This window comes from Anabrus simplex, chromosome 1 (assembly GCF_040414725.1).
Source record: "Anabrus simplex isolate iqAnaSimp1 chromosome 1, ASM4041472v1, whole genome shotgun sequence".
In the NCBI taxonomy this organism is placed as follows: Eukaryota; Metazoa; Arthropoda; class Insecta; order Orthoptera; family Tettigoniidae; genus Anabrus; species Anabrus simplex.
This window is the reverse complement of record NC_090265.1, coordinates 686,307,667-686,321,581: the sequence shown is the minus strand read 5'-3', so window position 1 is coordinate 686,321,581 and position 13,915 is coordinate 686,307,667. Positions and strand designations below refer to the sequence as shown.

Below are 13,915 nucleotides of genomic sequence, written 5' to 3'. Positions count from 1 at the left end.
TCGAAGTCTCGATTCTCCTCTTTTTAAATCTATGTAAAATTATCTTGCTTATCGCATCACAAATTTTCTCTATTACTGCTTAGTACAATCACACTTTTCCTAGACCTGAAAATTTTACTTTGTCACCCCTTGTGAAAGAAACTTGATTTCCAACTTGGGAAAGAGCCATCGCCACACTTGCGTGATTATGGGAAATTCCCTTCCTGAACTTCAAAGGATAAGATTCACTTTAGGGGAGAAAGCCATTAACCTCAGAAATGTTCAGTTTTGTTTGCCGGTTAGCAGCAAAATTGCTGAAGAGCCGTGTGAGCTTGTTTTTGCTTGTATTCTTTGTTGAATGCTGGTACAGTGGAGTGTAGGTAATATTTGTCACATGAAATAGTAGCCTATACCTGAATTAGGAGCATAATCGTGTGAAATCGACTAGCGTGGTGCATATTTGCCTTGTGATAGCATGGTTATGGACACGGAAGATGAGAAATTCCTTCATAACTCAATAAAGACAAAATTAAAATCTGTCAGAAATTGGACTGGCATAAGTGCAGAGGCAACACCACATTCAGAGATCACATATGTTGAAACGCGCGCCTTCAAGCTTTGACAGATTAATTGAAATAATAAATATGGTAGTTCAACCTATTCAATACAAGTAAATAACAGATATAGAGATTACATTCTTATTTAATTAAAAGTGGAAATGGTACCGGTTTCGACCCCAGTCTGGGTCATCATCAGCCGATTATAACTCAAAAACAATGCATAAGTAAGAAAGAAGTTAACAGTCAAGTCCACACAATATCAGTTGAAGAGGCGATATAAAAATGCCGGGGGTAGGCACTGTAAAATTCAGACAAAGTGGAATGTAAGTCACTTAAAAAAATTAATGCGTAATCTTCCGAGCATCAGCGCGGCACACGCAATGTGAGACAGTGCCAAACATTGCGTGTGCCGTGCTAATGCTCGGAAGATTACACATTACTTCTTTTAAGTGATTTACATTCCACTTCGTCTGAATTTTACAGTGCCTACCCCCCGTCATTTTTATATCGCCTCTTCAACTGATATTGTGTGGACTTGACCGTTAACTTCTTTCTCACTTATGCATTGTTTTTAGAGTTATAATCAGCTGATGATGCCCCAGACTGAGGTTGAAACCGGTACCATTTCCACTTTTAATTAAATAAGAATGTAATCTCTACATTTCTTATTTACTTGTATTGTATAGGTTGAACTACCATATTTATTATTTCAATTTAACTGTGATACTTTTCAATACGGAACAATGAAATTTTTATCTTTAAATTCAAGCTTTGACTCTATCATACAAGTTTGTCGAAGGTTTGTTCAATACAAAATGGTGGCCAAGGTCATGCCTTGCCATTGGACATGGTCGAATGTAACCTCTAATATTCATTGTCTAAGAGTGTGACCAGAAAATAATGTTTAACAACCCACTGCTCTGAAATAAGACCTAACATTTGTTATAGAAAGAGTGTAATCTGCAATAATACTTCGATGTTATTGTTGGCTTCTGTGCACATGTTTTCACATTTGTTCTCTCGTTTTTTTTTTTTTTCACACCTTTTAATACTTATCTCTCATCTTTAAAAATCGTAGATTGGCCTATAATTTTCACTATACCCACACGTGACGTAACATGCCATCATGTCACAAAAAAATCGTATTTAGTGTTTCGATATCCCTGTTGGATAGTTTTTATTCATATATTCATTAGTACGTTTTCTTGCTTAACAAGTTCCTTTTCCTTGTCCCCTGCAGAAACATCTTAACAAAGTTTTACTGTATATGTATCGTCGTCAACGGCCCTCACCACACCTCACAGGACGACTTCTTTAAAACTAAGTCGTTTAAGAGGAGAGAAGAACAACAAAAAGATACAGTAAACCTTGTTAATTCGAGGTCGTTGGGACTCTGAAATCGGACTTCGAATTACGTGATCTCAAATTAACCACCAATTCGTATTTGGGAATTGCCAACCCTTGCCGCTTTACAAAATTGTCTTAGGCCCGTATTGCATGCAGTTAACCTTGATTCACAGTTTAAACCTTTCAAATGCCATGAGAAAAGAACTATTTCCAAAATGCATCCAAGAAGGTGCATTTAGAATATTAAGATAATGCACTTAGATCACTCACTGACAAACATAACCTCTCGCAACGAAAGAAGGAAAAGAAGAGGAAAAAAAAGCAAGATTCAAAGACGAGGAGAAAATTATGTTGCCTCTCATGTGTAAGTGCTTTATTCATTGGATTACTGTACTGTATGCATTTTATATTTCCTGCACTTGCACAGAAAGTACCCGATGCCCTTAAAAATGTCATGGCTAATCGAACTTCCCTATGACGAGGGAGAGAGTCTCTCGCTTCCTTCTGCATGACAACACAATAGAGTCACTCTATCCTTGTACAATTTTCCACCATGGCACTTCTCTCGTACTTCAGAAATGTAGACACTTGCCGTGTCAAAGTATTCTAAGACCCATTAATGAATGCAAACGCCTTGATTCACACTTTAAACCTTTAAAATGCCATGGAAGAAACTATTTCCGAAATGTATCCAACAGGGTGCATTTACAATGTTCAAATAATGCACTTGGATAATTCATTGACAAACATAACCTCACGCAACGAAAGAAAAAAATCTCACGATTCAAAGAGGAGGGAAAATTATGCTGGTTCTCCTGTGCAGATGCATTATTTTTTGGATTACTCTTCAGTTTGCATTTTTAGATGCCTTGTGCTTGCTTGGAAAGTGCCTGACGCCGTTAAAACATAGTCGCTTATCGAACTTCACTATGACGAGGGGAGGAATTTTCTCGCTTCCGTGTGCATTGCAACAATACAATGATCCCCCACCCTTGTACAATTTCCTGGCTGGCACTTTCTCCTTTAAAACCATAAGACCGTTTGGGCTCAGCATTAAAAGAAAGCAATGCAGTTTCATCGGCAATGGCAATATTGTTCAGTGTCTACGAATTGATTATACGAGTCTTGCTTTTTCGTCAACTGTCGGCATCGCCATTGCAAGCGGATTCTGTTTCTCCTCACCCTGCCTGCTGCGTAATATTACGGCGTTCCTTAAAAATGTTCAATACAAAAGAATTCCGATCTCTCTCGATCTTCTTAGTTATGAAGCACACTGTAGCCAGCGAAGTGTGGGAGAAAGCTACCCCTGCACGTTCCGGAAGACGCGTTCTATCATGACGCGGATACATTTTGAATTTAAATAATTCTGTAATGTGCTACTGTTTTTTAACATGTAAAGGCAATTTCAAATTAAAAGTCTGAATTTCGGTACTGGGGTCAACATTGTACTACATTACGAATTATCCGTATTTTAAATTAAACAATTTAAATAACATGGAAAACTTCATCTCATGTTCCCGGGAACAAGAACTTTTTTGAATTAACCGATTTGGAATTATCGAGGTTCTGCTGTAAATGCACAGTGGGATAGGAACCTGGAAAGGAAGGCATAATAGGCTAAAACACAGTTTCTGGTCTGGCCTAATGTAGAAATTCTAGCTATCATGTATTGGAATTAATAATTTTTCTCCTGTGTTTAGTGTCGTCCAAAATTTGACATGATGAGAAAAATAGTTTGTAGTGTCTGTAGTATTTTTCGTATCTATGGTAGCGTTTTTTTTAGATTATTCAATTGTTTCATCCAGAAATTGTGTTGCCAACCTTCTCGCACCGGAACCGCGCTAAATTCATATTTACTCCGACTGAAACTATGATATTTTTTTGTGCTGAGTAATGGTGCAATGTGTTGTTGTGTTGACTTGAGACAGAATGTTTTTAATAAACTTTTCTAATCAATTATTGATAATTGTGCCTCAATTTATTTCTGATATCATATGTGGCCTTGTGGGTTATTGAATTAAATAGTGAAAAGCTTCTGACTTGCAGATTGAGTGAAATTATGAATAAATATTGTGGTTAAAGGCAGTGGTATCATATCAAATGTTCTGTGATGTGTTAAGCAGCACAGGTTCTCACTTTTCATTAACAGAGCCACGGTGTGATTGGGATCTACCATTGCCAAGTTCTAGTACTAGAATAATCTTGCTGCAATCAGCGGTAAGGCTGCCCAGCTGTGTTCCTTTCATTGTGTAAACTTCCCATTCATATTAGTCCCTCCATTATACAGATAAAATTGCCCGAATACTGGTAGACCAGTTAGTCAAATAGCAACAGTTATCAAAACACAGAATTAAAGCTACTCCCCAGCTCCTTTCTGCCAATATTCAGAGGTTTTTCCACTAAACTAAGTAACTCCCTAGACCACGCATCATGCAGCAACATCGTAGGATAACTTGTACTGTATGGCAAATTGAAAATTTTAGTTTCTGCAGTTTTTGTTACATAGCATTAATTGATAGGACCAGTATTAGTTCAGATATTTCAGAACCATTTTTAGGCCTTTCCTCAAACTACCCAGTACAAATAATCTTAATTTTTCATTATATTCTGTTGTAGCCATTTTCTTATGATACGCTTCTAATGTATGTACACTCATACAGACTAGAGAAATTTAAGTTTCATTTTCTCATTCTGGACAAGACCAACACACAAATACCTATTTTGAAAAGTTGTGACTGAAGTATGGGCTTAACTTTTATCCAGTCAGTGTGTTTGATACTGAAATATCCAACAAATTCCTGGGTGAGGTACCATGTAGTGGAGTGTTTAACCACTGTATTTAAAGTTACATTCTAAGGTCATTACTGATAAACTTCTGTTGTGTTGGCTTCTACTTCAGTATCTTTCGTACATTCTATTACTTTATAATCAGCGATATCCTGGCATATTTGCTCTGTTGATCTATAAACTTAAGATGGTAGTTTGGCTACAATTTTGTACCCTGGAACATTCATTTTTGACAAGATAAGCGTTTAATCTTTGGCATATTTCTTGTGCGGCAGTGATGTCTGTACCGCTCTCTCTCACGAGTCTGCTTAAATGTTCACCCTTCTCCCTGGATATGAATTCTGTCTTGAGTTGTAGGATTTAATGTTCTTCTAACAAGAAAACAAAAAAGGAAAACAATCTTCATACCACATATGCTGGGCTTTCTCTTGATCAGTCTTAATTCTTTTCAGCCCCTGAAGAGTTCATTCCTGGTTTCCAGCTTCGTCAGGATGACATACATACACACTCATTTAGAGGCCATTCTGACAGATTTTTAGTCTTAATGTGGGATTCTAGGTTTAGAAGGATGCTGGTTACATGCAGGAAAAGGAAGAAGCAAAAGTCCAAAATGAATACTGGTGGTTAGACTTGTAAAACGGGAGAAAAGCTTCCAAAGAGGTCAATATAAGCAATTAAAAGGAACCAGTGTCATATCAAGTCTTATAGAGAGATAGGAACATGAAAGGAAACTCTTAAAAGGATAAACACAAAGAAATGTCAATGTAGGTGGGGTGAGCTATAGAAAGATGGGAGGAAAAAAATTAGGAAATAAATACTTCCCTAATTCAGTAGCAATTTTTCCTAATGAAAGATGAGTAGTAGTCCAGTCATAAAAAATCTTCATGATTCTGAAGAAATTGCATCAGTAGTGTTACTAGTTAAATCCACATCTTGTATTACTTTAGACTTCCTTGTTTATGTTGTGTTATTTTCCTTTTTAGTTGGACCCCAGTGTAGAGGTGCTTGGTCAGTCCCAGGCAGCTGTACAAGAGTTACGGGACACCCGCCAGAAGATTCTGAAAGAGGCCTCGGATTATTGCCAGGGGCAATTAATGGATCTTAAACTAGATGTTACTAAACTTCGGGATGAAAATGAGGCTCTCAGGAAAGATCTTACTGAAATGGTAAGAAACATTAAGGTACTGATTTATCTCTGAAAACTGCCGTTCTCTAGGTATGGTACATAAATTCTAAAATCTAATGCAGTATTGTCAAAGCAAATTTTTAAAAAAGCTACATTTAAAAAAAACCTTGTTACCTCACTCACCAGGTGGTTCAAATGGTTCTTCTGGACTTCTTATACCCCATTCTTTCTAACTGCATTCCCACTTTCATCTTCAAGTGCCTCCACAGTATCCATCGGTTCCCATTTGTCTTTGACCGTTCTGTTACAGTAACTTCATTTTGCTTCTGCTGTCTCTTCTTGAACTATCCTTTGACCTTCAGATTCTTATTTTTCTGTTCAACGTCGGATCCTTGCCTCATCCCTTATTGATATTTTATTTTTCTTTCTGTGATGCAATCCTGTTTTTGCTGCTTTCATTCTACACTTTCACACTTAATCTTCCCATAGATGTCACTTGCTTCCTGTATCAAGGTGTGTTTCAGTCTGGCCTGTTCATCTACAGTGTTCACTTCTTTCCTTGGCAGCTGACCTTTTATCCGGCCCTTCTTGTCTCCTTAAGTTCCCATGATCTGTATTTTTGGTGCGTGGCTATATCTCACATCTGCTACTAATTGGTTGCTGTCAAGACTTGCACTAGGTATTACTTTGACATCTATCATAAGCTTACTCCTTTCTCCATCTGTTATATAATCTATTATAGTCTAAAGTTGCAACTTTGTGATTGACTCTTTATGCAGAAGTCAGAGTTGTTCCCCTTCTGTGTTCCTCATCCCATATCCATGTGGTCTTGCCATCTTCTCGCTTCTAGCCCTGTCTGTCCTGATTTGTACATTCTGGTCTCCTATGATGATATGTCTAATCTTCATGGATATCTTCCTCTAGATCATCCTGATATTTGGTTTTATCATACTGGTTTCACCTGATCAATGGTGCATACACTTATATCGGCATTAGCTTTTCTTTTCACAGATACACAACCCCATTTATTATCCTTTCATACTGGATGTTAGCGATCCCTGAAAGGCATTTTCCATGATGAATCAAACTTTGATAATCTGATAATCTTCCTGTTATTACCCTGCTGGTTAGATGTATACTGTTTCAGTTTTTGTCTCTGTAGCTTTCCATTTGGTCCCTCTCAGCCTAAGGGAATGCTATTTTCCTTTCCTTGAGGTCCATTAATTCTTCACACTTTGCTGTAAGGTTGAGTATATTGTTGGTTCCTATTCCTGTTATCCCTTCAGAGGTTGGTGCATGGTTAAAAGGCCCAGCCTATCATAACACAAGCAGTCATACCTGGCATGAGTTGGCTCATGTTGGTGTATTTGCAGAGTATCTTGCTTTCCTAGGCTATTCAAATGGAAATCAAATTGACAAAGTCCTCTTACAGACTTGCTAGACCTAACATAACCATAGGATTTTTTTTTTTTTTCTTCTGGGGATTCACAGCAGTCCCCTATCACACCTGCAAGGTAGCAGCTTTCTGATGAACGTGTGTGGCATTTCCTCTAAAAAAAACTTCTACAACCTCCTAACGGAGAACTCTTCCATGGATAGCTGTTGGTTCTCCTGCAGTTTGTTAGGTTTGGTATCGGCTGCCTAACCCTTGACCAGACACTTGTAGGTACAACAGTTAGTGATATATGGTAGCAATATATTCCTGTCCTTACACAGGTTGTTAAAATAAACTATGTCTTTATTTCTGTATCAACTTTGCAGATGGTGACACACAAAAGAACAGTTGCTGAACAAGTTAAAGAGACAAATAAAACAATGGAGGACCTTAAAGAAAGCATTTTGCAGAAATTAAAGTACTTAAGGAACAGTTCTGAGCAAGAGAGAGCTACTTTGCAGTCTGTGAAGGTTGCCAAGCGCTCCTTTATTGAGGTGAGTGCTGAAGTATAAAACAGTTCGTCATTTTAGTGCAGTTAACAGTTCACTGTTTCCTTAACTTAGACGGTCCCTTAAATCACCTTAAATATTTTTGAAAAGGAAGGTACTTTGATGTGCCGTTCTCACAGAAGTAAATTATAAGCAAGGGCTCATAATTGTTGCCCTTCACAGATTTTATTAATTACTAAGGTAGCAGGGCCAAGATCGGACACACAGGCCTTAATTGGCTTAAAATAAGAATGGCAAGCATCGGAATAGGTTTATGGGAATAGATGTAGTAGTTGAAGGCATCTAGCAGAGAGCGAAAGTACATTTTGCTTCATGAATATCTTGGGGATTGTGTCGGGTGTGTGTCTATTGAAGTGAGAGATGTGGTATCGATTTGGTTAACGATACGAGTGTTTACATATTATATAGAAAAATAAATAAAATCCATGTTGGTCTCCTATGCTGATGCTGCAGAATGCGCAAATTAATGCTTGACTGCGTTTTGAGTTATTATTCATGTGCATAACTCATTAAGTTTGCTGTTTGTTATTCACGCATTGAAACCACAATTGAGATAGTGGACACCTTATGTCCATTATTGGCGTCCCATGATATAATATTTTCTTCTGATCGGTATTCAAAATAAAACTTAGTCTCTCCTGGACCATACTATGTTAATTTCGTTAAGTAATGATGATAAAATCTAATAGTGGACAGGGAGAGTCCACTAATTACAGTAGAACCCCGATAATTCGAAATTGGTTATTTAAAAATCCTGCCTAATTCGAAGAAGCTCTCGTTCCCGGAAACATGAGATACGGTTTTGCATGTTGTTTAAATTGTTTAATTCGAAATATGGATAATTAGTAACTCGAAGTACAATCTTGTTCCCATTATTGAAATTCAGACCGTTAATTCGAAACTGCCTTTACAATCTAAAACAATAGTACGTTACAAGTAATTTAAATTCAAAATTTATACGTTTCATGATAGAACGCATGTTCCGAAACGTGGAGGGGTAGCTTTCCACACTTAACACTCGCTTCAGTGTGTGTACAGTGTGCTTCATAATTGCCAAGTTGATTGAAATTACAATTCTTTCGTCTTCAACCTTTTATAGAACGCTGTAATATCACGCAGCAGGCAGTGTGTGGGAGACATAATCCGGCACACTGGCGATGCCGACAGTTCGTGAAAAAGCATGGCTCATAATCAATTCGTAGGTACCGAACAATATTGCCATTGCCGATGAAACTGCATTGCTTTCTTTTAATACCGAGCTCAAACAGTCCGATGGTTTTAAAGGAGAAAATACCAGCCGGGGAATCGTACAAGGGTGGGAGACATTGTACAGTGTTGCAATGCACACGGAAGCAAGAAACTTTATCACCTCGTCAGAGGGAAGTTCGATTAGCCGCAATGTTTTAAGGGCGTCGGGCACTTCCCGTGCAAGTACATTGCATCTAAAAATTCAAATACTACAGTAATCCAAAAAATAATGCATTTTCATGGAGGAACCAGCATTATTTATCCTAGGCTTTGAATTGTGTGATTTCTTTTTCTTTCGTTCCACGAGCTTATGTTTGTTAGTGATTTATCCAAGTGCGTTATTTGAATACTGTAAATGTTGGATACATTTTGGAAATACGTTTTTTTAATGGCATTTGAAAGGTTTAAACTGTGAATCAAGGTTAACTGCATGCAGTAACAGGCCTGACAATATTTTGTAACGCGGCAAGGGTTGGTAACCGGGCAAGTTGGCCGTGCGGTTAGGGGCGCGCAGCTGTAAGCTTGTATCTGGGAGATAGGGGGTTCGAACCCCACTGTCAGCAGCCCTGAAGATGTTTTTCCGTAGCTTCGCATTTTCATACCAGTCAAGTGCTGGGGTATACCTTAATTAAGGCCACGGCTGCTTCCTTCCCATTCCTAGGCCATTCCAATCCCGTCGTTGCCATAAGATCTGTCAGTGCGATGTAAAGCAAATAGCAGAAGGAAGAGGGGAAAAAAGGATGGCACTTATGAATTACAAATTCGCAGTTAATTCGAATTCCGAATTTCGAGGCTTAGCGACTTCAAGTCAACGAGGTTTTACTGTACTAATATCTGTCCAGTATACCAGGAGCTTTTTAATTCATTTATTATGCGTAATGTTTTTTTTTCTTCTGATATCCCCATTACATTCTTTATCTTATTACTGTATCACCTGATTTCAGTTTGCCAATTATTGTTGTGGTGTAGGAGTGGTGGTGGTGGTGGTGGTGGTTGTTTTTGTATTTAAGAAGAAGTGGAACTAGGTAACCATCCTCTCCTCATGTAGGACCCAACAATGGCCTTGGAAGAAGAGTTGGTGGGCTTACGAAAAAGATAAAATTGAAAAGGTAAAAAAAGACCTACAAAAGAAGTTTCCCTGGGTGTCCCTCATTTAACTGCAGCCAGGAACTGTAAAGTACCTTGTACAAGCTTACATAAATCGGTATGGGAAGGGGAATTCAAAAATACGGGGCACACTCCTGTGCTAACCAGTGAAGAGGAAGGGATTGTCCTGTTGTGGATAGAATCTGTAGCTAAAGGTGAATTCCTAGTTAGTAGGGATGATCTTCTGGATGATGTCGGTGAAACTCCAGAAAGATTTGACGAGAAAGAATGCTTTTGTGAATGGTAAACCTGGACGTTTGTGGTATGAAAATTTCTTGAAAATACATCAAAAGACTTTCTACTTGGGTAGTACGGAATTTAACTATCACAAGATTATCAGCAACACTGGAAAGTTCAGAGAAATTATTCCCAGAAATAAATGTTTATTATGAAAGAAAATGGTTTAGAAGAAACTTATAAGCCTTCAGTAAAAAATAATTAAAATATAGAAATCTATTTTTTTATTGTTTCGGGTATGAAATATTTAGAGAAGAGGTTCATTAAGAAGGAAATGCATTCTCTAAAGCTTTAAAGGCAAAAAGTACCTTCTTTCTCAAACAAATGTACATTTGCCAAAATGGGTCCACCATTGGCCCCGTTACGTTATGTATATTACATTACAATGTTACATTTATTCAAGTAAAACAATGCCTATTGACATAATAAACAAAATGAAACTAGAATAAGTTAAATGTTGATGGCTTCTTTATTATATATTGAAACAGGAACGCCCGTACTTCAATTTTTTGGAGAGCATGGATAACTGAGATTTTTCAATGTTAAAAATTCTTCCACCGTTTTGATACTTTTTAATTTGCCTTTTAGCAAATTTTTATTAGTCAACAGTACATGTTTCGTTCCTACTTAGGAACATCCTCAGCTGTTATTAAAGCTTAGGTGAATTGCCAAGATTTTAAACACGTTAATTTGCAGGTACATTGATTCTCTTAAAAACTACTAAAATACCTTTAAGACATTTCTTTAAGAAATCTATGTCCTTTGTTAACTTAGCCTCAAAATTAAGCGGTCGTTTAGTCAGCCTTAATTTATAACGAGTTAACAACCGTTAAGAAGATGTACAATATTATAGGGAAGGATCCACCTTTCAATACTCCGTAGTAAGTTGAACTAAAAAGTAGTTACAACCTGTTTATTGGGACCGGTTTCAACACATTTCAAGTGTCATCATCAGCCAATTAGCGAAGATCTTAAAACAACTAATATATTGAACACAGGCAAAATATTAACATTATATCATAACGTAGCAATTCAGTTAATGTTCAAAACACAATAATCACAGTCAAGAGAGTAAACAGAAAATCACTATCTTGCGCCGAAAACAAATATAGTTGAAGTTCATAAGCAGATCAAGTATGCACTTATGTAAAGTCGTTGCTAGGCAGGTCTTGTAGGCATTTGTTTCTCCGGCCGAAGAGTAAAAGGTGACGTGAATGAAGTCTTAGGAAAACAGTGTAGGATTTAATTTCGTCAAATTCAAAGTGGATATATAGGTTTTAAAATAATTTAAAACGTTAAAAAAAATATAGCCAAATAAAAATATATTAAAAAATAGGAAGAAATAATGAAAGAAATACGAGGTTCAACTCGAAACAACTTGCCGTAATAATTGATAAAGGAAATGATAAATAGAGAAAGGGGGTGGGGAACGTTTATTAGAGGGTGGTGATGGTGGTTATTGTTATTAGAGGAAATACAATTGGGCAACAATCCTTTATATAACACTAATTCGAGGAAAAAAGAGGAAGAGAACCGACACTTCGAAAAATGAAGATATCGGTTAAAGGAAGACAAGGGCCACGAAGGGCGTGAAAATGAAAGACTCCCTAGCCCTCGCAAACCTAATAGCATCGGGGTCGGAAAAGAACAAGAGTTGACCAAGGGAGGTCGGACAGGATAGATGAAAGTGAGGAGCCTGGCACAAGTAAGTGGAAGCAATGCCAGGACTCAGGTAAGGGCCCCGTGGTCGCCAAACCACGCTCCGAAGTTCAGAGCCCCTGGGGGATGGAGGGTGGGAAGGAAAGAAAAATGGAAGGGATCCGATACTTCGAAAAATGAAGATATCAGCCAAAGGAAGACAAGGGCCACGAAGGGCATGAAACCTAAAAGCGTCGGGGTCGGAAAGGAACAAGAGTTGACCATTATCGGACACGTTATTTACGCATTTATTACGAAAATATATTCTCTTTCATTTCGAATTTTCTTTACAGAACAGCTGTCGACGGATATTACTAATCGACTCCGACATCGCCTTCGAATGTTGACGAGAGAAATCGCTAGTGCACATAGCGAGGAAACGATGCCGAAGGTAATCGATCGCCTGCAATATCATCGCTGGGGTGCATAAATATCGGTAACGGAAAAAAAACGCGCGCTTAATCCCTCGTAATAACGGATGCGCCAGTGATAGGGTTCTCGCTGTAACCGAAGGACGATACACTGTTTAATATAGGAAATTTGAAGGGACAGGAAAAAGTCGTCGCTATAACAGAGTTCTCGTTATATGCCGTACTCGCTATTGCGGATTTCTGCTGTATTTTAGTAGTTTTTAAGAGAATCAATGTACCTGGAAAATAACGTGTTTAAAATCTTGGCAATTCAACTAAGCTTTAATAACACCTGAGGATGTTCCTAAGTAGGAACGAAACATGTACTGTTGTCAAATAAAAATTTGCTAAAAGGTAAATAAAAAAGTATCAAAACGGTGGAAGAATTTTTAACATTCTAAATCTCAGTGATTAGATTTTGATGCGGAAAATGAAGCTGATTACTTGCAATTCTAAGAGCATGGATAACGTCAAGGCGTGTACGGCTCATGCTTAGAGTATCACAGAAGGGTGGTGAAATTAATTTATGATTAAAGTGGAACTTCAAGAGATAAGCAAAGGAATTATATCACCTTTTACAGATGTATTGTGAGATTGCCCTTGAAGGTGAGGAGGAGACGTTGTTCTGCGATATAACAGAACTTGGACTGTCATAAACTGTTTCTTTATATTTTCGTAGAAGCTCTAATTTATTTCAATGAGAGTGCGTGCTGTACTCATTGCATACAGTGCAGAGACTGTATCCAAAGAATTTAATTAATTTTTTTGAGATTGAGTGAAATGCCTAATTATTGCATCTCGGAAGGTTCCAGATTGCTTTCATTGTTTATTATTTCAAGTACGATGGTGCCTACTGCATTATTCTCATGGAACTGTGACTTTGATTTCATCTTTGTTTCGAAAGTGCGTCCAACACCATCGTACTTGACCTCTATAAATATTGAATAATTTGCACATGAAAATGTATAAAATAATTAATATCTCAAGAACTAATCAACTTGCAATGCTCAAATTTACCACAGTGGTTTATGTTATGACTATTCATAAGCATACAAAATTTCAAAGGTGTAGCTCAGTTTCTATAGAATTAGGAAATTTCAGTCCCTGTGTCCCTTAAGGGAAAAAAAGGTAGGCACTGTTCTTTACAAAATAACATGACACTGTTGGTAAAAGAATTGTTCAGTCGCTAGGGCACAATTTTACGAGATAGCTTAACACGGTAGAGAAACAACTACAGCACAGTTTCAAACATACAGTCTCTTTAAATTCACAATCCACAAAAGAAATAAAATTGCACAGCTCTTCAGACTGATAGAAACGAAATAAGCTTTCGTTCATGCGCAGAGTCCAAGTCCACGCAGAAAGCTTTTGAGCACTATCACTTTCGAACCCATGTACTCATCCGGACAGAGTAACGAACCGTATAGCGAGGC

At 37.6% G+C, this 13,915-nt stretch overlaps 1 protein-coding gene across 1 annotated transcript in view; it reads left to right on the top strand.

The window, feature by feature from the left end:
* LOC136857321 (kinesin-like protein Klp61F) overlaps positions 1-13,138 on the top strand; it is a 191,024-nt gene extending 177,886 nt beyond the window's left edge. The window contains exons 11-14 of the mRNA XM_068230098.1: positions 3,969-4,103; positions 5,657-5,839; positions 7,561-7,728; positions 13,064-13,138. Of these exons, the coding sequence (XP_068086199.1) occupies positions 3,969-4,103; positions 5,657-5,839; positions 7,561-7,728; positions 13,064-13,138 (561 nt within the window). The remainder of the gene's footprint in view (positions 1-3,968; positions 4,104-5,656; positions 5,840-7,560; positions 7,729-13,063) is intronic.
* The last annotated feature ends 777 nt before the right edge of the window (positions 13,139-13,915 follow it).